Source organism: Geotrypetes seraphini, chromosome 12 (genome assembly GCF_902459505.1).
Source record: "Geotrypetes seraphini chromosome 12, aGeoSer1.1, whole genome shotgun sequence".
NCBI lineage: Eukaryota > Metazoa > Chordata > Amphibia > Gymnophiona > Dermophiidae > Geotrypetes > Geotrypetes seraphini.
Window position 1 is genome coordinate 22143093 of NC_047095.1, and position 25680 is coordinate 22168772.

The 25680-nt window shown below is 42.2% G+C and overlaps 1 protein-coding gene across 1 annotated transcript in view; it reads right to left on the bottom strand.

Moving 5' to 3' along the window:
- Positions 1–800: 800 nt before the first annotated feature.
- FNBP1L (formin binding protein 1 like) overlaps positions 801–25680 on the bottom strand; it is a 46749-nt gene continuing 21869 nt past the window's right edge. Inside the window, exons 4-8 of the mRNA XM_033916263.1 lie at positions 23519–23651; positions 18956–19050; positions 14602–14747; positions 12703–12861; positions 801–2172 (exon numbers count right to left, since the gene is read on the bottom strand). Coding sequence (XP_033772154.1) covers positions 2165–2172; positions 12703–12861; positions 14602–14747; positions 18956–19050; positions 23519–23651 — 541 coding nt within the window. The 3' untranslated portion in view covers positions 801–2164. The remainder of the gene's footprint in view (positions 2173–12702; positions 12862–14601; positions 14748–18955; positions 19051–23518; positions 23652–25680) is intronic.

The window sequence follows — 25680 nt, forward strand, 5'->3', positions numbered from 1 at the left end:
ACCATGAAAAGGTGGGATTTTTTTTTTGTTTTAATTTCATGAAAATATTCTCAACAAAACACAATTTTAGACAAAGCATTAACTGTTAAGAAAATCAACATGTGCACAAAGATTAAAAATGTACTGGAAAACTCTTAAGATTGATTAAGACAACCCACATGTTCAAATTTTCAGAACAATGACTTATCTATCACTAATTGTGCAAGTACAAAATTGTCCTCCCTCCCCCCCCCCATTTAATCATGCTCATACAGGTTGCACCATTTCCCTCACAGAGAAGCAACTCGCCTCCAGAGGAAGCAGTTCAGCTTTTTGACATACAACAGCAGCGTGAAAGAACAGCTGGTCTTCCCATACGAGGAACTGTTCTTCTTGACCTACATGGCCAACAGCCCAGCAAAGGTCAAGCCCCCACAGTAGAAACAAACAGCTTGGATTCACTTTTAATCCTCACCATTGAATTTAAAATTAAACAGCATTAGATTTTAAAAAACTACACTTTGTCAGTAATGAGTTAAGTCACATTATATAAATAATCCCTGTATATACTACTCAGTCTAAAGAGTATTATTTCCCTATCCCAATGGAACACACCAACATCTGTATAACAGTGGTATACTTTTATTTCTGAGGAATAAACTTTCACACGATAGCTACTCCTGGATTGCAGTACAACTTCAATAACACTGAAAAATTCTTTAAGAGTATTGGTTCTAAATATATTGCTTCATTTCCAGTGAAAACAGATGATATTCTGGATATCTGTGTGAAAGCAGGAAATTGGATCTGTGAAGCTATAATGGAAAAGTTTTCCCCTCACTCATTACATGTATATTTTTATGGGGTCTAATTTTTTTTTTGATAAAATCACAAATGCAGGGCAAGACAAATAACCAACATGAGCACTGTAGACACATATATTTACAGGTATAAACATATGCCAGTTCCAACTGTTTACAAGGAAAAGTGCACAAAGATAATTACAGAGTTCCACATGTTCATATACTGAAACTACCTGGCAACAGACTATCCTCAGAGTAATTAGACTGCAGCTTGAGCTTCAGAACCCAAATGGAAAAGACCAGCAAGAGTAAATTTCTCCTTAAAATGTCTATTAAAAAACACTCGGCATAATGAACATGATAAAAGTCTCCAATTTCGATCCACTCATCACACAAGGTAGAACGCTAGAAGCTACCCACTAAGGCTCCTTCAGCGGCTCTGGCACCATTTCATGAGTTAACGGTGGCTGTATTGAGCTGACACTACACCAAGCCCTTGTGGGATACTGCACTGGTAGCATTGGCAATTGACAGTTTAGGCACACTAGTTTAAGGCAGTGTCTAATGGCAAGCAGTCGACTTTAAACCAGTCTCTTGTCTGAAGATGGAAGTCATCTGGGCTATTCCGCTCGCTGTAGTTTATTTTCCTGGTTGAGGTGCTGAAGGCGAGCCACATTTCCAATGGGTTTCTTGACAGTTTTCCAGGCCACAGCAGAAGTGTATTTAATATCAATATGGATACCCTCAGTTTTTCATTGTCTTATTGACCGTGTCAAAAATGGAATGTAAGCAGCTATTATCACAGATGGAACAGATACAGCAGCAAAATATATATATATATACAAAAAGAACAGACACAAACACATGAGTGAAAATGATGCTGAAAAGTAAAAGTGGTTTACTAGAAATGCAAAACGAAGATAAAAAGCTATGAAAACAAGAAGAGGTTATGTAGACACACCTGACACAGTCTAGGCTGATCATGCTAGACATGCAACAGGATGTTAGGGCGAGCATGTAGGTGGCACAGGCAGACATTCACAGGGTACAAAGTTCTGAACTGATAACCCATTTAAATAGAGATTGGATGAAGGGAGTTCAGTGGACACTTATGGAATGTCGAGTGGTTCTGTATTTTGGCTTTACATCAGGCATGGATGCCTTTTATCCCTGTATACTTACGCCACAGAAGGTGCAGCATTTGCAGTGTCCATGTTAGGAATATGGAGATGCGAATGACATTAGTGATTAATGGATACCTGCATGCATTCATGCAACTTGCTGCGCTCTCTCTCTGGGCCTCCCAAGCTAAAACCCCTCCCCTAAAACGCAGCTGCGTGTAACCTCCTTCAACAGCTCGCCCATTTCCTCAGAAACCCTCTTCAGGAACCTGCAGTCCAAGAGGAAAGAGAAGAGAGTTCAATTATCACAAGGCTTTGGAAAAATAACAGAAAACCTTTCAGATTTGTCTCAAGTAGCATTACTCAACTCCAGAACATGATTTTAAAAGAAGTGACTTTTCTACACTATCACATTTTCCAAATAATGTATATTCTTATGCTTATTATTGTTAATGTTGTAAATTTTAATCCTAAGCATGTTTTGCACTATGGATGTGCATTTGTTTGAAATTTGATACAGAAAATGTCCACATTCCCCATTTTGATTCATGTCACTGGCAAGCAAATTAAAGCGGAAAAAAACAAAATCTCATGTGTGTCATGAATGACAAACACTTTTTTGAAAGAGCGCAAGCTCTTTTGAAAGAGCATTTATTGTGCATACAGAGCACCCTATTTTTAACGAGTGTGCATGCTTAGAAAGATTAGGTCCTTACCTCGATAATCTTCTTCCTTGTAGATATGTCCACTAGTTCTGAATGCTAGGGTTATGCATCTGAACTCGCAAGTTGCTTGCAGAATGATATCACTCATCTTTCAACTCTGCCTCCTTCCCTGCAGGTTTGTTCCTGCCAACCAGTTTGTACAAAAGCAGTCAAGAACCACTGTAATGGAAGACATCACTGGAAGGAGGGCAATGGGGAGAACCCCTCAACACTATACTTCTGTTCTGAAACAAGTATAACATTATCAAAATAATGCAAAACTTTGTGCAACCGGTGCTAACATTTTTGGAGCACATAGCTACTCGCATGTCCTGCTAAGAAGCAGAAACTGAACTTTTGATATCCCTTTTTTTTTTCTTCTTAGCTGAGAGAAATTCTTCACAGTCAGACACGGACTGAAATTAAGCCCGAAAGCAGGCAAAACCCACTTATTTGTTTGGGGGGGGGGCCTTCAGGACTACTAGACACATCTACAAGAAGATTATCAAGGTAAGAACCCAATCTTTCTTTCTAGTGCAATATCTCTAGTAGTCCTCAACACTAAGGACGTACCAAAGAAGTCCCCTGAGTCTAGGGCAGGACTTCTGAGCCTGCCTTTAATACTGAAGACCCAAAAGTGGCATCCTTCCTTGCTGTAACCCCTCCCTTTCCATTATCAATTCTCACTCTCTTCACCTTCTGTATTCAGGTTACCTTATAAGTCAAAGTGAGAATGTTTCTAAAAAGAGGGAAAAGTTAGCATAAAATATAAAATCTACTCTAAATAAAAGATACTGGGTGAACAATGAATGAAACCTTTTAAACAAATACTGGTTCTAAAAGTTTTTGTTAGTTTATTTTTACAAATCTAACAAAATGTATATATCTATATAACTTTAGAATAAGTTTCTATATAAAATCTCTCTCAAATAATTTAGTTCTTTGAAATAATTTTTTCTTCACAGGGTCCAGGTGTAAACTCCTTTTTCCTCACAGGGTTCAGGTGTTCTTTTTTTCTGCAGAGCCTTTGGGTACCAGCGCTTCTTCTTCCTCTCTGGAAATTCAGCTTCAATAAATGGAATACCTACTCCCTAACTAAAAAAAAAAAAAATCAAAGGAAGCAAAACCCTACGACACCCTGAAATTTATATTTGTTTCTTTACTTTTGACTAGCTACCCAGAGAAAAAAAATGGATAATTAAAATTTCCCTAAACTTTTTCCCACCCACAATGTATGTTAATCTATAGGCTTATCTCCAAGGTTATAAATCAAATGGTTACCTAAACCAAAATATTTTAGTGACAGAATTCACTCAGATTCACAACTGGTTTTTATAAATAACCAGAACTTATCAATAAATGTTTCCTCAGCACTACTTCTTACAATGTCAAAAAGATACTTTCTATCCTGTTTTCTTATTGTTAACCAGGACAAAATTAATTTAACTGTTACTACATTCCATTTAAATACAAGAGCTCTGCACCTCAACACAAAAGTGACAGAAAATCACTGTATGACATAACCAAACACAGCCCTTGCCACAAAAATAGGTCAGACTTGAACTTAATTAACATTAAATTAAGATCCACTATAAAATCTTTTTTTTTTTTTTAAATCTTTTTCTATTCTCAGGCAACCAAGACCAACCTGTCTTCCAGACTGATAACCACCCAACTGCTCTCCCTGGCAATTTTAGAATTCTCCCCAGCACTACTGACTTCTACATGAGGTCATCAGACCTGTTGCAGACATCAGCAGTCTAGAATTCCAACAATCAGTCATGCAAACACAGCATTATCTCTGCTGGACAACAACAACAAAAATTTTAACTTAAAGATATTAGAGGAAAAAAAAACCTCTGTCAGGTTTCTCCTGCCCTGGGTCAACTATAACATATTTATTTTGTAACCCATGGTTACATTGTTGCCATGTCTACTCTATAGAACCTGGTAAAGGTATGAAGAGTAGACCATGTCACTGCTCTACAAATCTCCACAGGGGGAGACTGTCTGAGCCTCTGTCCATGAGGTAGCCACCCCTCTGGTGGAGCAATTGGTAGCTGCTAACCACAGCCCATATACGCAGAAGAAATTGCCATTTGAATCCATCTGGAGATTGATGCCTTGGATGCAGACCTGCCTTTCTTAGCATGACTGGTCAGAACAAAAAGATGATCAGAGACTCGAAATTCATTGGTAACTTCAAGGTAGCGAAGAAGCATTCTCTTGACATCTAGTAAATGCAATATTTTGTCCTTTTCTTTTGACCCTGTAGGCTGAAGGGCAAACAGACTTCCTTATTGACATGGAAAGTAGAGACTACTTTCGGTAGAAAGGACGGAACCACGTGGAAGGAAAGCCCTGCTTCCGTAAACTTAAGAAATGGCTCTCTGCAAGAGAGAGTTTGTAATTCAGAAACTCATCTTGCTGATGTAATCACTACCAAGAACACAGTCTTGACCTCAGATCTAAGTGGGAAACCTCCTGTAAGGGAACATATGGAGCCCTAATGAGGTCTTGCAAAATGGTATTAAGGTTCCAGGATGGGAATGGTAGATGCACTGGAAGGTGCAACCTGAGAGCCCCTTTAAAGAATTTTGCCATATCTAGGTGAGAGACCAGCGACACTCTCTCCCTCTGAACTTGGAAACATCAAAGGTCTATCTGCACTTTCAGCGATCCAACCAACAGGCCCTTCTCAAGTCCCTCTTGCAAAAATTCTAGGACTACCAAGATCAGGGCTTGTAAGGACTCTGCATTGATCTTAGTACATCACTGTCAGACAGTCTTCCAGGCTTTGGCATAGGATGCCACTATTGAGGGCTTCTTGACTCTAAGCAGAGTGGAAATGACCACTTCCGAGTATCTCTTCCTTACTAGGGTAGCCTGCTCAAGAGCCATGCTGTAAGTTCAAAAGAATTCCAGATTCTCTATGGGGACCAGGTTCCGAGGGTGTCAGGTCAAAACCGCGGAAGACAAAGGCGCGCGCCGACAACTGAGCGCAGCGCAGAGGCGTGCGCCAAAGAAAATAACTTTTTTTAGGGGCTCCGACGGGGGTGTGTGGGGGGGACCCCCCCACTTTACTTTATACAGATCGCGCCGCGTTGTGGGGGGCTTGGGGGGTTGTAACCCCCCACATTTTACTGAAAACTTCACTTTTTCCCTAAAAACAGGGAAAAAGTTAAGTTTACAGTATAATGAGGGGGGTTACAACCCCCCAAACCACCCACAACGCCGCCGCGATCTGTATTAAGTAAAGTGGGGGGGCTCCCCAACAAAACCCCCCGTCGGAGCCCCTAAAAACTGTAATTTTCTTCAGTGCGCGCCTCCGTCTTGCGCTCAGTTGTCGGCGTGCGCCTTTGTCTTCCGCGGTTTTGTCTATGAACTGGTTCCGAGTTAGGAGACCCGAAAATCTGAAACCTTTGTTTCTCTATAGACAAACTAGGTCCACATACCACGTGTGGGGCCAATTGGTTGTCACTAGGACAACCAGCCCCAGATTTTATTTATTTATTTTAAAAATTTCTTCTCTGCTTAAAAACTAAGCAAATGACAATAAAAACATTCACAGTTTTGATACATACAAACATGACAAAAACAGTATCATCAAAACCTTTTCTATACAAAAATATGCTAACAAAGCTCTAAAATAGTCTTCCCAATAATAAGCAATAGAAAGCCTTAATAAATAACAAGGCTTTTAATTGTTTTTAAAAAGACATTTTGTTCCTATATAATCTTAGGTATCCTGGCAGTGCATTCCACAGATGTGGATCTGCTACTGAAATTGTCAACCTCTGTGTATTCCTATAATGTGTCTCTCCAAGTGATCACAGAGATCTGGGAGGATTATTCACTTCTCCCTCCATATTCACTGTGATAGGGGATTAATAGAACCGCAAATACAGAAAAACCGCAAATAACTTTTTCCTTCGCTGTTTTCTATTAAAAACCATTGTGAATATAGAGAAACCGTGAATAACATGGTGGGAGACCTGGTCTGTTCCTGAAGGAGAGGCAAAACACGGTGAAGAAAGTGCTGGGAATTAGCGATTTTCTCTGTAAATGCTTAGAATCAGTAATTTCTCTATGTAAGCTGATGTAATTTGGGGGGAGGAGCCAGCAAGCTAAAAACTGTGAATAATCAAAACCGCGAATGCTGAAACCACGAATACGGAGGGAGAAGTGTACTGTTTCAACACTTGAATTAAGTACCAGGGAGCCACACCATAGAACACCTGGTGCACAATTGTCAAAACCTTATAATCCTCATTTCAATCGGCAACCAGTGCAATCGTTTCAGCACTGGACTGATATGCTTATTCCAAGCTGTTCCTGGTAATCATTCTTGCTGCAGCATTCTGAACGTGATCCTGCAAATGACAACCTAGTATGGGCCACAGAGGAAACACATACAAAAGCCCCCTTCTCTGGCCATGACCAATGCGTTCAACCCTGAACTTCCGGGCTTGTATCTTCGGCTAAAAGCAATTCACCTTTGTGTTTGACACTGAGGCCATGAGATCCATCAGTGGGTGCCCCCAGAGCCGAACAATGTGAACGCTTGTGGGGACAGTGACCCCACCCCTGTGTCAAGTGTTTGCCAACTGAGAAAGTCGACCTAAGCATTCTCCACTCCCACAACGTATGCGACAGAGAGCCTGCAGATGAGCTTCTGCCCACTGAAAGAGGAATTGAGCCTCTAGACGTAATGGGGCACTCCTGGTGCCTCCTTGACAGTTCACTTAGACCACCGCTGTCACATTGTCCAAGAATACACTGACTGCCTTGCCTTCTAGGGACTTCTCCAGGGTCTGCAAAGAGTTCTAGGCAATTTATTGACCTCTTTTGCTGGGTCAGAGACAAATGACCCTGAACTGGGTGATGGTTACAATGACCCCCCAACCATAAAGGATGGTTCATTAGGATCATTAGGATCTCCCAGGAGAATATATGGAGTGACATGTCTTTTAAGAGGGTAGCTATCTGCAGCCATGACCGTAAGCTGTTCCTGGCTTCTGGTGTCCACAGAGGCAATTGCTGAAGTGAGTCTGAGGAGATCAGCAGGCTAGGAGAGAGTCTTGAAGGTGTCTCATGGATGCCCTGGCCCAAGGGACCACCTCTGTACCTGTTGCCATCAACCCCAGGATCTGCAGATAATGCCACGCTGTTGGAGCTAGACTCCATAGCAGGTTCAATATCTGCTTCTGAAGCCTATGTGTGGCTCTGGAAGAAAAACCTGGCCTACAGCCATGTCGAACAGAACTCCCAGATACTCTAAGTGACTCTTCTTGAAGATGACTATCCATCTCAAGTCCTGCAGGAGTTGAACCACTCTCGAGACTACCAGTTCACCCTCTACCTTGGACAGGGCCCTGACTAGTGTGAGCAGCTATGCTTCTATCACTACTATCACCTTCATAAATGTGCGATGGGCCATAGCAAGGCCAAAGGGGAGAGTGGAGAATTGGAAATGCTGCTCCAGGACAAGGAAATGCAAGTATCTCCTGTGAGTCGGAAAAATGGGAATGTGGAAACAGGCCTCCATAAAATCTAGGGAGGCAAGAAATTCTCTAGGTGCTAACATCACAATGACCGATCGAACAGTCTCCATGTGGAAGCACAGTATTTTCAGCGCAGCATTAACCAACTTGAGGTTCAGAATTGTCCTCCAGTCATCTGAACCTTTCTTTGGCACTATGAAATATATGGAGTATCTGCCAGAGCCCGAATCTTCGTCCAAACTGGCTCTATGGCATAAAAATCCAGGAGTCTATTACACCATTGCCCAGATTCTGAGGGGTCTCTCCAACCGGCTGGCCAGGGAACCTACAAAGAGGTCTGGAAGGGGGGCACAGAATTTGATCTTGTAACCTTCTTGAACAACCTCCAGGACCCAATGATCTGCACCTATCTGTGCCCAGGCCATCCAGTAAGCCAACAGCTAGCTCCCTATCTGACGGAGTATGGCCACTGACCTGGTGCCATTGCATTTTCTTGGAGGCTGGATAGGGATGTAAGCCACAGATTTGGTGCCTCCTGCCCCCGCTGAACCTCTGTTGCGACCCCTGAAAGGACCTTTGTGTTGCTTGGCCTTCTGCATAAGAATGAAATCTTTGAGAACTTTGAAAATTCCCTTGCCCCAAACTCTGAGCCACCCAGGGTCTGCTGTCCATAAAGGCCTTAGGACGATAGTCCGTAACACTAGTCATTCAGACCCTTTCCAAACAGCTCTAATACTTAAAAGGAAGCCTGCTGAGGGTGGCCTTAGAATCTGAGTCTCGTGCCCATTGTCTGATCCAGAGCATCTGTTTGGCAGAGATAGAATAGGTTGATACCTTGCTCATGACTCTTTATGTTGTCATACAGAGTTTCTGCTACATAATTCATCCCAAAAGGATCATCTGAGAGTCCTCATCTTCCTCTGAGGCTGGGACCCGAGCTAGCCAAATGTGGCAAGCTGCTTTAATTCCTAAGGCTAAAGCGTCAAATTTCCTCTTGAGAACCGTGTCTACCTTGTGATCCTGAGTATCCTTCAACATCACACCTCCTTCACTGGGTAAGGAAGTCCACTTGGTGACCTGTGCTACCAGCGAATCCACCTTTGACTGAACAGTTGTTGAAAATCCAGAGCCATTTGTAAAGCTTGGCCATTGTCTTGGCCACTTGCAGGGATCCCTCTGAAGGAGTCGCTCAGTGGTCAGTGACTAGCTTTGTGATGTCAGGATGCAAGGGAAAGAATGTGGCCAGAGTCACTGAGCCACTCATAATTGAGCACTGTGACGTGGAGGCTGGCAGAAATTCCAGCTGCAATTCATGCATCAAATTAGCTATTATGCCTGGGGCATTGATACCTTGAACAGTTACCACACCATGGGTCTTAGCCCTGGTCCAGAGCCACCATTGATTCTTGTTCGCTGGTCTAATGCACAGAACCACAGTCTGCCAAGGAAACTGCATCCAGGGACAATAAGAGCATGGAATCAGACTTTCCATCCTCCCAGTCAATGTCAGACTGGACATCCTGGTCCAGCTCTGGGTCCTTGTCTGCCCTTCCCCTGGAACTATACCTCCTGTGAATTCCCAGCCCTGGAGGACACACAGATGAGGCTAAGCCCAAAACTCCCTCCCTCTCCCACAGCCCGCGGACACTCCTCAGCTGACCATCTCAAACTGTGTGCCGAGGCAGCACACTGAGGAGGAAGAGAGGCGCCTGCCAGCTGACTTCCCTATACGGTACAGCACCAGTGCTGCCCGATTCGCCGAAGCATGCTTCCCTCTTCTCTCTAGCGTCCTCCGGCTTCCCCCCTGGCCTCCCGGTCTCATCTTTAAAGCTAATTACAGCAGCCTGCAGAGGATCGCCAGTAGGTAAAATGATTTTATTTTCAATATAGTGATTGAAATGTATCAGTTTTGAGAATTTATATCTGCTGTGTATATTGTGTGTATATGAAAAATGAATGGAAAAAGTTGCATTACAATTAGTAAAGGGGATGGGATCTGGGGCAGAGCTTGCGTGGGCCTAGGGAGATCTGTGGTTGGAGTACTCAGTTGATATTTGTTAGACTTAGGGGGTACTTAGCTTGAAGTAGTTGAGAAAACTGCTATAGGCAATCAATTGGCACCAGTGCCTCTCCTTCTCTCTGGCCCTTTTCCCTGCTGGCACCCGCTTAGTGGCATTTCAGGGCCTATCTGGAGGGCCTCTGCACATGCGTGGACTTCGATGTGATTATGTCACACATATGCGTGATGTCATCACAGCGACATCCACACACTTCTGGGTGCCTCAATTCGTGGCCACTAACTTTAGTGTGACCCAGCTCAAGAAAGTTTGAGAGACACTGACCTAGCACAAACCTTTCACGATACAGGGGTAGAAAGGCCTAAAGAGGGACCATCCCTGTCGATTTTAAGCAAAACTGAGGGGTTTTGAGGCAGAAAGAGGCTTTAGAAAAAAAAGGATTGTTTAAAATCCAAGATGACCACCACCAATGAATTGGGGAGGGGGGGTTCCCTGAAGTTCAAAAGCTATAGGAAAAGGGGTTTTGGAGGAGGGAGACCCTAGTTCTGGCCCCAGAAACACTGAAATTTCACTTTTCCAGATCATACTTCCACCCCACCACCCCTCCTCCCCCCCAATTTTTCCCTTAGGTTATAAATAGCCTTACTCACTGTGTAATTTGGTGCCAGCCTGCCTCAGCTCAGAAATGCAGCTGGAACAAATAGAGAAGAACTCTGCCTCCTAGATTCACTCTATGAACTTGGTCTTGGAGCTGTCAGTCAAAATGATGTCAGACTGAGCCTCAACCCCTGGAAACTCTCTCGCCGCGATGGAGGGGGGGGGAGAACCAAGTAGCTGGCCCGCTATTAAACCCGGCTAAGCCAGGAAGGAGCCAAACAGCCTGCGCTCAAGTTCCTGATAAATCACAGATGCAAGCAGCTACTCAGGTGACGGCCCCCGAGCTCCAAAAATATTACAGCAGGCTGACTAGACAGGTGTCCCCGAGGGCTGATCCTGCTAGCTGCAGACTTCTGCCACACAAGTCTGCATTTTCTCTCAGGCAGAGGTCCTAACAAGAGGAAAGCTCTGGGCACTGAGCCTCAAACTTAAAATGACAGGAATAAAAACCAAAAATAATAAAGCCACAGAGCACATCAGAAACATGTTTGAACAACTTGCTTGCAGAAGAAAAAACTGGGGGGGGGGGGGGGCAAGAAGAAACCTACTGGGAAGGAGGCAAAGTTGAAAGATGAATGATATCATTCTACAAGCAACTTGCGGATTCAGATACATAACCCTAGCATTCAGAACTACTTGACACATTGCACTACAAAATGCCATTGTTCCTATAACAAAGATAAATTATCTCTCCCCCCCAAAAAAAACCCCCAAAACTGAACATGCCAGTACAGTAAACAACAAGGGAAGCAACATGACATGAACATTTTCTGGCAGCACACCCCTATTTTGCATAGGCTACAAATAGAGTGACATAGGCTACAAGGAGGTTGAGTATTGCTGTCATAAATAAGCTTAAATTTAAAGATTCAAAGGTTCAAATTTGTTTGAAGTGTTGCTTATCTATTCCAAAATCAAAGCAATTTATATATAAATTTTTAGTAAAAAAAATAAAAATTAGAGGGATGCTAAATGACCCACATAAAAACAAGGCACATAAGACAGATCCAGTAAGAAATGTAAAAATTACAATAGCAAATGCCTGTTACATAGTTGGTAAGGCAGGATCCTTTGGACTAGTCTTCCAATACATGCTGTAACCATACCCTGGTACTAAGAAAATCTGCTATGTTCATGGAATGGCAAATTCGTGACATGAGAGTGATGTACTATTTGCTTGCTATTTTTTTCAATTATTCTAAATTCTTGACCATGTTTAAAACTAATAAGTAGCAATCAAAATTTCCCAGATTTATTTATTTCTGGGAAAACAGCAATTCTGTTGCTTTGGTTAACATCATACTTCCCACTGATAACTGTTTCTTCGTCTTCTTGAGAAAATGGGAAATACTTTTTTCTTTCAGTCAAGTTAGACTACCAAAGTATTTCCATGTCATGACCCCTAAGAAGCCACCCTAAATAATTTCTGCAAAAGACCTCGTCAGTGAGCTTCATAAATCATCGTTGCATTCTGTTTTAATTTACTGGATCTGAATTCTGAATACTACCTGTAGATAGCTGCTGCAAATAGGTTTATTAAAAATATATTTCAGATGCAAATAGAAATACTTATAAAAGTAATTATGAAAATATATAATCTTAGCAAAAGACTGGACTCATTGATTTCTAAAAGAATACCAAAGACCCTAATACAGAAATATGCAGAATATTTAAGGCAGCTGCAATTGGTTGACATTAGAAACAATTCGTCAGAATTTTACAATGTATTCATTAGGGTGTTTTCCTACTAATAATATTCACATCTGTGAAAAATGAAACCTTTAGCTGTGCTCACACGGTGAACAATAAACACCATTTAACAAGAACTGCACACCCTTCCAGTTCTTTAAACTTGCTCAAATTGCTTATCTGGCGATGATTGTCTGTAGTTCAGTGTTAGATATATGTTACTGCACCTTTACTGTTTTTCTCTAGCGTTATTTCTATGTATGATGTTGGCACATAGCCTTCTTCTCCATTCTGTCTTCGTGCTCTTGTCCATCCGTCCCCTTTGTCCTCTTCAATAATATACAGAACCTCTGCTTCTTGCATGGAAAGAGTGCCTTCATTATGACCTATGGAGAAAAGAAGACTAAGTCAGGTCACAATAAGCTTGCTCCAAAGGGAAGAGTGCTGAAAAAGCTTAAAGCTATGGATCATTTCTCTCTTTTATTCAAGAAGAATACCTGTGAAATTCTATTTTTCTAATCCAACCTTTTATATTATTTTTTAGTTTGAACTGTAAACAAAAAAAATGGCATTTGCTCTAAGAACAAGGGTCCCCTGAGTTCAGCATCTCGCCTCCTGCAGTGCTTAACCTGACAGATCCTCGTTACTCACTCCTAAGATTTGTCTACCTGATTACTATCTATTTATGGGCTCTTCTTCCATTAACTTGTCCAGGTCTCCTATCAATCCAGCTATGCTGCATGCCTTGACCAGATTCTTTGGCAACAAATCCCACAACTTGGTAATTTGTTGAATGAAAAAAATAAAATAAAATGCTCTCGCCAATTTATTTTAAATCTGCTAATAATTAGTTTCCTGAAGCGTCCCCAGTTCTTGTGCTATTCAAAAGGGTAAATACTTGTTCCCTATTTAGCTGTTCCATCTCACTCATGTGGCTTATTTTTTTTTTTTTAACAAGTTCTGATCAGTTTTGGTAGAAGCTAGAATTGATCACCAACTGGTATGCCATCTCCCTTCAGGGGCGATATATTTTTGTTTATCACATGGAGTTTTGATCTTTCAGAGCTGTTTTTATGTTTTGTATGCTGGAAGTGTCGCTATATATGTTTTAGTTCTATTTATGATTTGAACTGCTTGTATTACATTAATTTATGAACGTTATTTTATTGTGTATTTATGTTTTAATTTGCATATTAACACAATATGTTTTGGTATTTATTGTAGTATTTATTGCCTCTGGTGCAGCCAACAGGCAAAACATGGCCGTTTTGGGCAACAGTTTTATACCTGGGACAATTTCTCATTAAGGTCTGCTTTTGCGCATCTTCCATTATTTTAAAAGACTCTGCAGAACACAGCTTTTTTTAAAAGAATATGCAGAATGCATGTGTATTTGCCTGCATGCACAGCATGAGCAGACATTTTACAAACATACATGTGGAAAAAATGAGCAGCACAAACTCAGTAGTGATTTTCATCTTCCACATATAAGCAGCAATGCTTCCATGTATAGCTAGTCCATGCATATGTGATGCCAATTAAGTAGCGAGACCACAAATCTTCTTTTCATTTGGAGGCAGACATAAATAATGGGGGATTGAAGGAAATCATTGTTTAATACCACATACATAGCCCTAGCTGTGTGCGCCTTTCAAAGCTAGTGCAAAATCCAATAGGGACATTTTTTCCTTATATACTCTACATTTACTTTCACTGTAAGCTGGAAGATTTTTGGTGTAATCAAGCCACACCCACCACGTCCCCTTGAAAATTCTGCATGGTGAAGAACAGATCTGTGTGTGTAAAATAGCAGCTGACATCATCATTTTCATATGTATGTAATCTACATATGTAAATGCCACTATTTTCTAGTGGAGATGCTTCTAAAATAGCCTCCTTATTTTGTTAGTAAACTAAACTAAACCTTAGGTTTGTATACCGCGCCATCTCCACAAGCGTAAAGCTCGGCACGGTTTACAGGGTTAGTAAACTGCCCAATTACCAAAATCCTAAGAAACCAATCCCAGTGTTTGAAATTATACGATTCAAACATTTTCTGAGATACAACCAATTCCCTAAGGCCTTCAACACACAGATTTATTATGGCAAATTGAATTTAATTATACCATCAAATGGATAGATGGCTTTGCAGTGTCCAATGGCCGGTAGTGGATCGTCATCTTCAAAGTCATCATCAAACTCATGGTGGCCATGTGGCTGCGGCTGGCCTCGGCCTTCTTGATTAGCATCTTCTGTGTAACTTCCCTCAGGGCTACAATACAACAAACAGAGGCAAGAAATAAGAACACGTGAACACCTTTCAACTAGTAATAGTCATTTCTGAAACCTCCAGCATGAGTGTGTCCTTCCGATTCAAAAAAACTATGCAGAGCATCTCAAGCCTCAAATATTGAAAAACAGATTCTTAAAGATCGCAAATCTATTACTTTCTGCAAGCATCTTTTGCCACTAATCTCCTTGGCGACTACTACTACTTATTTCTTTAGCACTGCTAGACATACATTGCACTGTACATATTAAAACATTCAAGAGACAGTTCCTGCTTAGTAGAGCTTATAATCTAATCAAACAGACAAACAGGACTTCAGGTATGGTCTTTTAAAAGCGAGTGGTTTAGGTGTTAAAAGCAACCTCGAAAAAGTAGGCTTTTATTGACTACAAGTACAAATTTAAATTCTGCACAAAAAAATAACTAATAATGCCAAGACCCCTGAATTCATACTGCTTTTAATAAACAGATTTATAAGTAGTCTGAGCACAAAAAAGCACAAAGGATTCTGACACTCCTGGGCTAGGGACTCTTTACTGAACGTGGTAATTCAGAAAGACTTTCCTGTAAAGTGCTGGGGTTTTATTGATTTTTTTAATGTCGTAAGTCAGGGGTGCCCAACACGTCGATCGCGATCGAAAGGTCGCTCGCTCAAGCGACCCCAGTTGATCGCAGAGCGGGTTCCCTTCTTCCCTTCTCTTTTCCCCCCTCCTGACTGGCCTGCTCTTGAATTCTGCTGCTGCATCCAGCTCAACATTTAAAAAAAAAAAAACCCGGGTTGGAGAATTTATGCTCCGGGGGCTAACGTGTGCTTGTACCGGCTTTCCTTCTCTTCCCTCTGAAACTGGAAGTTATGTCCGGGGGGGGAGAGAAGGGAAGCCGGCATGCACATGTTAGAGCCCCATTCGCAGGCTAAAGCAGGAGACAGGTCAGTGAAGCTTGCGATTTGCTCTTCTTGCTGCCAGGTCCTGCCTACTTTCTGTTTCCTCAAAGGCAGGACCCAGCAGCATTTCTCCCAATAGGTCGATCTTGGGTCGATCAGCCTTCCTCTCCCCGACATCAATTCTGCCATCGGAGTGGAAGTTCTGGCCAGCGGAACTTCCTCTCCGACGGCAGAATTGACGTCGGGGAGAGGAATGCTGGTGGGCCCGAAGCAAGGAGAGCTTGGCCAGCGGCGGGTGGCTTTGGGAGCCTGTTATTCGATGGCAGCGGCAGTGGCTTGGGGGAGGGCAGGGAGGGAGAAAGAGGGCAAGCAGGGAGACAGAAGGAAAGAAGAGAAACAGAAAAAAAGAAAGGGGGCATGAAGAGAGAAAGAAAGAGAGGGCAGGGAGAGAAGAAGAAAACGTTGGGGGGGGGGGGAATAAGGTCAGGAGGAGAGGAAGCATACAGGCTAAAAGAAGGGAAGAAAGATTGGATGCACAGTCAGAAGAAGAAAATGCAACCAGAGACTCATGAAATCACCAGACAAGGAAGGAAAAATTATTTTATTTTAAATTTAGTGATCAAAATGTGTCTGAATTTATATCTGCTCTCTATATTTTACAATATGGTCCCCTTTTACTAAACCGCAATAGAGGTTTTTAGCGGAGGGAGCCTATGAGCGTCGAGAGCAGCGCTGGGCATTCAGCGCAGCTCCCTGCGCTAAAAACTGCTATCATGATTTAGTAAAAAGGGAGGGGGTGGGTATTTGTCTATTTTTGTATGGTTGTTACTGACGTGACAGTGCATAGAGTCATCTGCTTTGACCTCTTTGAAAAAACCCCGGAATAGGAATGATAATTAATAATTCTATGCGTACAGTGTGCGTTGTGTTTTTTAAAATTTTATTGTTGGTAGATCATTTTGACTTGGTCATTTTAAAAGTAGCTCGCAAGCCCAAAAAGTGTGGGTACCCCTGTCGTAAGTTGTCTGGAGCCTGTAGCTATGTGACGCTGGGTTCTGTGTTAGGAGTCACTGCCGAGGAAAAGGATGTAGGTGTCATTGTTGAGGATACGTTGAAACCCTCAGCTCAATGTGCAGTGGCAGCTAAGAAAGCAAGTAGAATGTTAGGAATTATCAGGAAAGGAATGGAAAACAAAGATGAAAATGTTATAATGCCCTTGTAGTGCTTTATGATACGGCCGCATCTTGAATACTGTGTGCAGTTCTGCTCTCTGTATCTCAAAAAAGATATAGTGGAATTAGAAAGGTACAGAGAAGGATGACAAAAATGATAAAAGGGATGGGATGACTTCCCTATGAGGAAAGGCTAAAGCTGCTAGGGCTCTTCAGCTTGGAGAAGAGACGGCTCGGGTGATATGATAGAGGTCTATAAAATAATAAGTGAAGTGGAAATGGTAAATGTGAATCGCTTGTTCACTCTCCAAAAAATACCAGCACTAGGGGACATGCAATGAAGCTAAGTAGTAGATTTAAAACAAAACCGGAGAAAATATTTCTAGCCGGACAGTGTGGCTCAAAATTAAGACAAGTGTTGAGAGGGTTTATTTAAATTTGAAAGTTTTAGACTTTAATTAAACTAATTTTGTCAAGATGGGGGAATACATAAAGGCGTTACTAGCTGGATGGGAACAGCTTGGGGAAGTAGAAAAGCAGTAAGCAAAACTGAAAGAAGCTTTTTCAGGGGGAAATAAACTTTTTTGTTAAGAAAGTAAACAAAAGTACCATATATACTCGAAGATAAACCGAGATTTTGGGGCCAAAAAAAATGGACTAAAAATTGGGGTCTCAGTTTATATTCAGGTCAGCGTTGACCCCCCCCCCTAACCTGTTGCAGGTCTCTGCCAAGCCTGCCATGAGACCTGGTGGTTCATCAGTGGGCCGGGACAGGAGGGATCCCTTCCATCTCCTATCCCGGCTGACTCTACTAACTTTTACCTCCCTCCCCCTCCTCGGGGTACCTTTTGAACCCTTGGTGGTCCAGTGGTGGACCGGGACAGCAGGGATCCCTCCTGCCCCTGTCCCAGCCGATGCTAAGAATTATTACCTCCCTCCAGTCTCTCCCACAAACCTTTAGAATTCCTGGTGGTCCAGCAGTGAACCGTGGCAGGAATGAGAACTCGTGGCAGTCAGCTAGTGGCCCTGCATGGGCAGGAGTGAAGAAAGGTCGCTCCTGCCCATGGAGAGTTGCTAGCTGATTGGCTGCCATGAGTGGAGTGGAGTAGAATGGGCACAAGTGGATTGATTTTTCACTCCGTCAAAAAATACAAAGACTAGGGGACACTCGATGTTACAGGGAAATACTTTTAAAACCAATAGGAGGAAATTTTTTTTTCACTCAAAGAATAGTTAGGCTTTGGAACGCATTGCCAGAGGATTTGGTAAGAGTGGATAGCGTAGCTGGTTTTAAGAAAGGTTTGGACAAGTTTCTGGAGGAAAAGTCCGTAGTCTGTTATTGAGAAAGACATGGGAGAAGCCACTGTTTGCCTTAGATTGGTAGCATGGAATGTTGCTACCGATCCTGGTTTTGGCCAGGTACTGGGGACCTGGATAACAGGCTACTGGGCTTGATGGATCATTGGTCTGACCCAGTAAGGCTATTCTTATATTCATATTGCTGCAGTCTATTTAGGTTACCATTTTGTTCGTGGTGGCTAAGGACCATCAGAAACACAGCTTCATTCGAAGCTAAACCTTATGCTTTCTATGCAAAGTTCATCATTTTAGCTGTTAGTCCCATACAAAAAACCCTCATGTTTTCAGTATATTTTTATATGCAATGAAATATATTTATCTATATAGAAACATAGAAAATGACGGCAGAAAAGGGCCACGGCCCATCAAGTCTGCCCACTCTAATGACCCACCCCTAACTTCTGAAAAATAGAATTCTTCTACTGAAAAAGTTCTTCTACTGTGATATTATTTGGTCATTAAAATTTTAAATTTTAAATTTTAATATTTAATATTTTAATATTTAAATTTGAATTTTAAATATTTTAATCTTCCCACAATTCTAGTTTAGAAAAAGAAATTCAAAATAGATTTAGCTTGGAGATGGCACCTATCAGGTTTAATCTGTACTGGACTGGCTCAAACCTTTATGTGCAAAGGATTTTGCACTTTCTGGATTTAAATATAAAATTAAGTGATCAGGAATCTAGATTTTCAGGTTTAGAAGACAAGACTGTCAAATACTGAAGAAGTAACGGCTGTGCAACAAATTCCAATCAAGTTATTAAAGTAATGACCTTTCTCTTCCTTGTGCTACAAGATGGTTTACTTCAGAGCTGTGCCTTCTTTCTCCTCTTACACTTCCTTTACCTTCCACTTCAGACAGCCAGGCCTGTGTGAAAGAAAACCAAAATGCATTTGGAATTTTAAGTCCACAGAGCATCAAGTGCGCAAGGTTAAACTAGAAACCCTCAGAGAAACTTGCTTAATTTCCTAAACAGCACTGTATCTTTATAAGACATCACATATCATATTAATGAATACAAGTATTCAAACTTACAGAGATTCTGCAGTCTTGATTGCTTAAATCAACAATACAAACATGGAATTTCACTGAATACTGAGGCCTAATAGAAGCCACCTACTTTTTGACTATGTGAAAGTCATACATTTTCACAAAAATTTAGCATTTCTATCCTATCTAAGTGAAAACAGTGATGAGAAGATTGAAAACTTCATTGAATCATTAATTGGAGGGTATGGAGGAGAGTGTGATGCAGTGGTTAGAGCTACAGCCTCAGCACCAGGGCTGTGGAGTTGGAGACAATTTTGGGTACCTGGAATCGGATTCGTGGGTACCAGAAACTGAGGAGTGGGAGTCGAAGAATTTATCTACCGACTTCACAGCCAGAGCTGTGGAGTCGGAGACAATTTTGGGTACCTGGAGTTGGAGTCGTGGATTCTAGAAACTGAGGAGACGAGTCGGAATCAAAGGATTTATCTACTGATTTCACAGCCCTGCTCAGCACCCTGAGGTTGTGGGTTCAAACCCAGCGCCCTGTGATTCTGGGCAAGTCACTTAATCCTCCACTGCCCCAGGTACATTAGATAAATTGTGAGTCCACCAGGACAGACAGAAAAAAATAGTTAAAGTATTTGTATGTAAACCGCTTTGAGTATGGTTGTATAACTACAAAAAGGCGGTATACAAGTCCTAATTCCTTTCCTTAAAATCCAGGAGAAGCAGAGCAGCAATAACTTTAAGGAAAGAAAAGGTTTGAACACACACAAACTACAAGAGATTCTGAAAAAAGTTAAGAGAAGCTGGGGAAATAGGACAACAAAGATGCAAAAAGAAGAAAACAGTTAATATAGTTGAATAGGAAGTCCACCTGCATATTCTCCACCGAGCCACAGAGATGACCAAGAGATGGGCTTCTGCCCATCAAAAGATAAGGCAAGTTTCCAAACTCAACGGTGTACTCCTTCTTCCTGTTTACATAGGCTACTGTGGTCGCGTTGTCTGAGAAGACTTGGACTGCTTTTCCTTCCAGGGTGCTGCCCATGGCTCACACAGCTAACCGTATCACTCTCAGCTCCAAGCGGTTGATTGACCACTTCCTCTGAGATGGGGACCACTGCCCTTATAGTGGATGTCTCTCGCAATGAGCTTCCCAGCCAAATAAACTGGCATCCATCGTCAGAACTGTCCACTGGGAAATATGCAGCAGCATTCCTTGTAGGCCAGAGAGTTTGATTAACCTTTGCATCCTCAGGTAATCTCCAAGATTCCAGGGCTACCATATGATCTTTGTCAGCCCCCCACCTCCATCCCCTGGGATGCTGAATCTCCAAGAGTTGAGGATTGTCACAGGCCCAGCACTGCTGCTGACCTTGTTCCAGATAAAAGACAGAGAAACTTAACCCTAACGCTGCTGAACAGGGCTGATCAATGTAGTAGCTCTTCCACTAGGATGCAGCCAGGCTCTGTTTCTAAAGAGAGGTCCCAAGAGCAGGAGCCCTAGGAGGAGTGGGAACAGTTGGAGAACAATAACTTTATTGAACCTAAAGTAGCTCCCAGTAAGGCACAACTCAGGAAACAGTCTCTTAGCCCTTTAAGCACTCACCTGCTGAAGTTAATTGAAGAGCAGGAGAAAGCTCAGCAGAAGCAAAAGCTTACCCATCCCCCCCACTCAGGTTAGGGCGTGGCTTGCTCAGAGCAAGGCAAATGCAGCAAGGCAGACCTAGGAGAGTCAGTCCTGAGCCAGCTGAGGAAGGAGACACATGGTCAGGTGCTCCAGAGCCCAAGCAGGTGAATGAAATTGAGATGAAAGATTTAGAAGATTCCTCTTTGGTGGACCAGCCAGACTGCCCACAGCCAAGTGAAGCTATGGGCATTTCCTTTAAACCTGAGGAAGTTTTCATGGCAGAAAGTTAAGTCTTCTTTTTATGTTGAATTATTTTGAGTTGATGAATGCAGAGACTAATGCTGGCTGAGTTGGAATTTCAAGACTCACTACAGGGAGATTTTGCCCTGTTTAAAGGGGTTTTTTTTTGGACAGTTTTTCCTTCTCTTCACTGGTGTGGAGAATTCAGCCATTGAGTGTTACAGTGAGGGTTTGTGGGGCGAATCCACCGAAGATCCTCAGGGTTGGGATTGTGGGGCCAATTGTGGCAATTTTGTTTATGGATTCAGAAAACTCCCATCCCCTGCCGGCTTGCCAATTGGAAGGGGAAGCCTGATTCAAATAAGGCCCACACGGTGTGCTTTAGCAGGACCAAGTGACTTTTATAAATGACTTTTGTGAAACTGTGCAAACTCACCAATCTCTGTTTTCCTGGGTTACTTTGAAGGAACTGGTGAAGAACCATTTATACTTACCCGGAAGAAAGGGTGTTACCAGTCTTGCGCTGACTTAATAGTCAAGACGAAGGTACTGTTTGCGTTTGTTCTTAATTTTTGGTTTTGCATTTTTGGACATTAAATACATTGCTGAGCAAAGCTTTATTGTTAATTAAAGCCTTCTTGTTTTGGGAGAACTGTGCTGTTCTGACCTTTATTTTCTCCCTATTTTAATGTGACCAGGACTTCCAACCTTTGAAGGCACGCCAGAATTTGTATTTTTGCACACCGCTCGGTAGCCATCCCAGAGCCCAGTATCGGGGGTGTGACAGGATGCTGAATGAGAAATTAAAGGCATGGACCATGAACCTTCATTCTCTGAGTCCACCAGAGCATGGGTCCCCGTGACATGTGCATGGCTCTTGGGGGTGGACCCTGTGCTTTTTTCTGAAAACCTTGGCACTACCTCTGCCAGGGTCTCTGCAGTGTTAGATCACCTTTTAAAACTTAAAAAGGCTTTATACATCATGTGTATGAATTTGGAAGTGAACCACTGCCCAGGTTGCCCAAAGGGTCCTGGCAGGGTCTCCCACACTGGCTTCTAATGTTTGTCCACCAGCACGCAGCTGTGCTTTGTCGGGGACACCAACTCTGCCTTCTCCGGCCCATGTTGGAATTTCTGACCCAGAAAACACTCCATCTGAGCACCTAAGCCACCAGAAGCATAAGGGGAGGTGAAGTCCAAAGCTCCTGCCCCCTTTCACACGCCACACAACACATTGAACAATGACTCCCTTCAAATAGACATCTAGCACAAATCTAGCATGAAGTCTATCTATACTGGTTTCTGTCAAAAACAAGGTGTGTCGAGGCAGATGGAGGCTTTTAAACAAAATTGGGAAATCCAAGATGGCCACCGCAATAGCGATTCTGGTGCCTAAAATGGAGAAAAAATAGAAACTAAAAAAAAAAAAATGTAGAGATGGGGTTTTGGAAGGTGGGGGGATTTGGTCCCTAACATCAGAAACTTTAAAAAATGCCTTTTAAGGACACCCTCCCTACCCCCCTACCCTGATTTTCCCCATTGGCTGAAATACCTTTACTCACTGTGCCATGCTGTTCAGAGGGGAGAGATTTCTGCCGCAGACAAGCCTGGAGTCTTACAGATGGCTCGTTTCTTCGGACTACTGTCTAGTCCCCGACATGGAACTGGACCCTCAGACACCCGCCGGAGCCACGCGACGTTGAGGGGGGAAGAACGCAGTTGGCCCCAATCCTGATAAAACCACCATGGGAACTGCTCAGTCTATGCTCAAGCCCACTGCGGACATAAACTGGGGTGAGCCTCTCAAGCCCACTGTGGATGAACCTGGGGGAGATTGTTCCCAAAGATACTAGCTCTGAGAACTACTAATGCAGATTCGTCACACAGGAATCATGTGAGACATGTGCCTATGGGCTACAGACCTCAGCCCCAAGTCTGTAATCTTTTTGCAGCCAGAGATGCCCCGGGGTGCCTTGGATCCTCTGCAGCATCATAGGAAGATCTTATCAGATGAACGTGATCAATTTGAATAGACAACCAGAGTTAGATCAGGGGAGAGGCAAGATGTAATGTACTTGGATTAAAGCAAGGCATCCAACACAGTTCTATATAGGTACCTTATAAGTAAACAGAGCACCCTGACTATGAGACCTGAAGTGACTGACAGGGTTAGAAACTGGTTCAATGGGAGGTGACAAAAATGAGCTATAAATGGAATTCACACCAAAGAGAGTGATATGATGTGCCACAAGGAACAGTCCTTGGGCTGGACCTGTTTTATGTTTTTTTTTAAACTATGTGTGTTACTCTATTCCTCGCCTAGTTAATAGGTGGATTATAAATCATTTTTATAAGCAATATTCTGTCTGGGTTCCAAGGAAAGGTTTATCAGACACCTGCAATTTTAAAACAGCACAAGCTACAATGCAAGAATAGGAAAATTAGAGAGAGAATAATCTGCTATCTCTTAACCTCGTTCTTGTGAATTTCCATTCGGAGGCGATCAATATTGCCCATAGTCTCAGCTAACTTGGGCTGCAAACTGCCTGGATCTCCCATCTGTGGATTTTTTTCATACACATCTTTCATTTTATTCAGTGCGTCTCTGCAATAAAGATACATTTGTAAACATTTAGAGCTAGAAAAAAGAAAGCATCACACTCACACAATTGTATTGATTTCAGGGCATTTAACAAACAATCGGATACAAGGAACATTAGCAATGCACAGCATATCCAGAGCAATTACTCCACAACACACATTTTTAAGTTGTGCCGCTTTCATCTCTCTCAACATTCAAGAGAACTGTACACAAAAAACAGACAAGTGGCATTCTACATTTAAAGATACATTAAACAAAAACAAAAAGTTTTGAATACTTATTGCTACATGAGGAAGGGGTTTTTAGTTCCCACAGCTAGTAAAAAATGAAATGGTATTACCTATAATTCTTGTTTTTGATTCTATCTAATTACTTTTATTTTTTTTTTATTTTATTTATTCAATTTTCTATACCATTCTCCCAGGAGAGCTCAGAACGGTTTACATGAGTTTATGGAGGTACTCAAGCATTTTTCCCTGTCTGTCCCGGTGGGCTCACAATCTATCTAATGTACCTGGGGCAATGGGGGGGGGGATTAAGTGACTTGCCCAGAGTCACAAGGAGCAGCATTGGTTTGAACCCACAATCCCAGGTTGCTGAGGCTGTAGCTTTAACCAGTGCGCCATAAATGGACTAACATGTCACACTTCTGAGACTGTGAGTATGCTGCAGTAAAACCTTAAAAAAACAAACCCCAAAACATGAGGCCAAGCTAGAGGGGCCCAGCCTGCTGTGTGCACCCACCAGTGAAAATGGCTATGCACGTTGTAGGCCTTGCATTATCCATGATAAAAGTTGTGTGTGTGTGTGTGGGGAATTATAAAAGCAAAACAAACAAAAATAAGATGAAATAAAAAGAGCTCTAATAAAGGATAATATGGCTCCAATAGCCATTAGCGAACAGAAAAGCTGGACTTGGGTAGGGTTACCAGACATTCGGGAAAACCCAGACATGACCTCTTTTTAGAGGACTATCCGGGCTCCCAGACCGACTTTCCAAAACTCGGCAGTTTAGCCAGGTTTTGGAAAGCCACGACAAGCTCTGGCCGCATCTGGAGGTCCTTTGAGCATGCGCGGATGATGTCACACACCTCTGTGCATATTCGTGGCCCTCCAGACGCGGCCGGAGCTTGTTGGGGAAGAAGATGCGGCTTTGAGGGGGCGGGGCTGGGGCAGAACAAGGCAGGGCCATGCATCTGGGTTTGTGAGGCTCCAAATATAGTAACCCTAGAGCTGGGAAAACCAGACAGCTTAGTGAGCACAATTGGAAGAGTTCACATAGGCTAAAGAAAAGATATATTTGCATTTTTTTTTTTATATATGGGAGAGAAGAGGCCTCTCTTGGATAAATACCACTGACACAGAGGAATAGCTCTTGCTAACACTCATACCTGCACTTTTAGAATGGCACATAACAAGACGTATTTAACAAACTTTGAACCCCAAAAAGTAATTTAACTCTTACGTGCTGAATATACCGTATAAGGTGCACCCTTATGGACCTTCATATGCAAGTATGGAATCAGGAGACAAAAACTGTCATCAAACTTGTACATCTATTTAATCATCGGTCCGAGAAACGTTTACTATATATGACTTTTGAGAATTAAATAAACTTTAATTTTTGGTGAAATTCATTATGTCACATGTACAGAATGGAAAGATCATTAGCTATTCAACATGGAAATTATAAGAACTTTATTAACATTTGGGAGCCATTAACATCCTTTTGTAATGATTAACGCCATTTTTCTTTTGAAGTATACACCAGTTAGTATAGGGAGGGGGAGGGTATTATATTTTATTGTTCAGTTTAGAAATTGTGAATGGGTTTGATGGGTGGGGTGAGGGTTAAATATTTGTATTAAGATATAATAGTAAGAATATCAAGTGATGTATGTTGTGTTACTGATTTGCTATTTGTAAACCCTTAAGAAGTTGTAATGGGGTGTCCAAGAGGGCCGCACATATTCGACGTGCAGTTTGTGGCCTCCACATTGCCTGCAGTTCCTATTCTTGAATATGCTGAAGG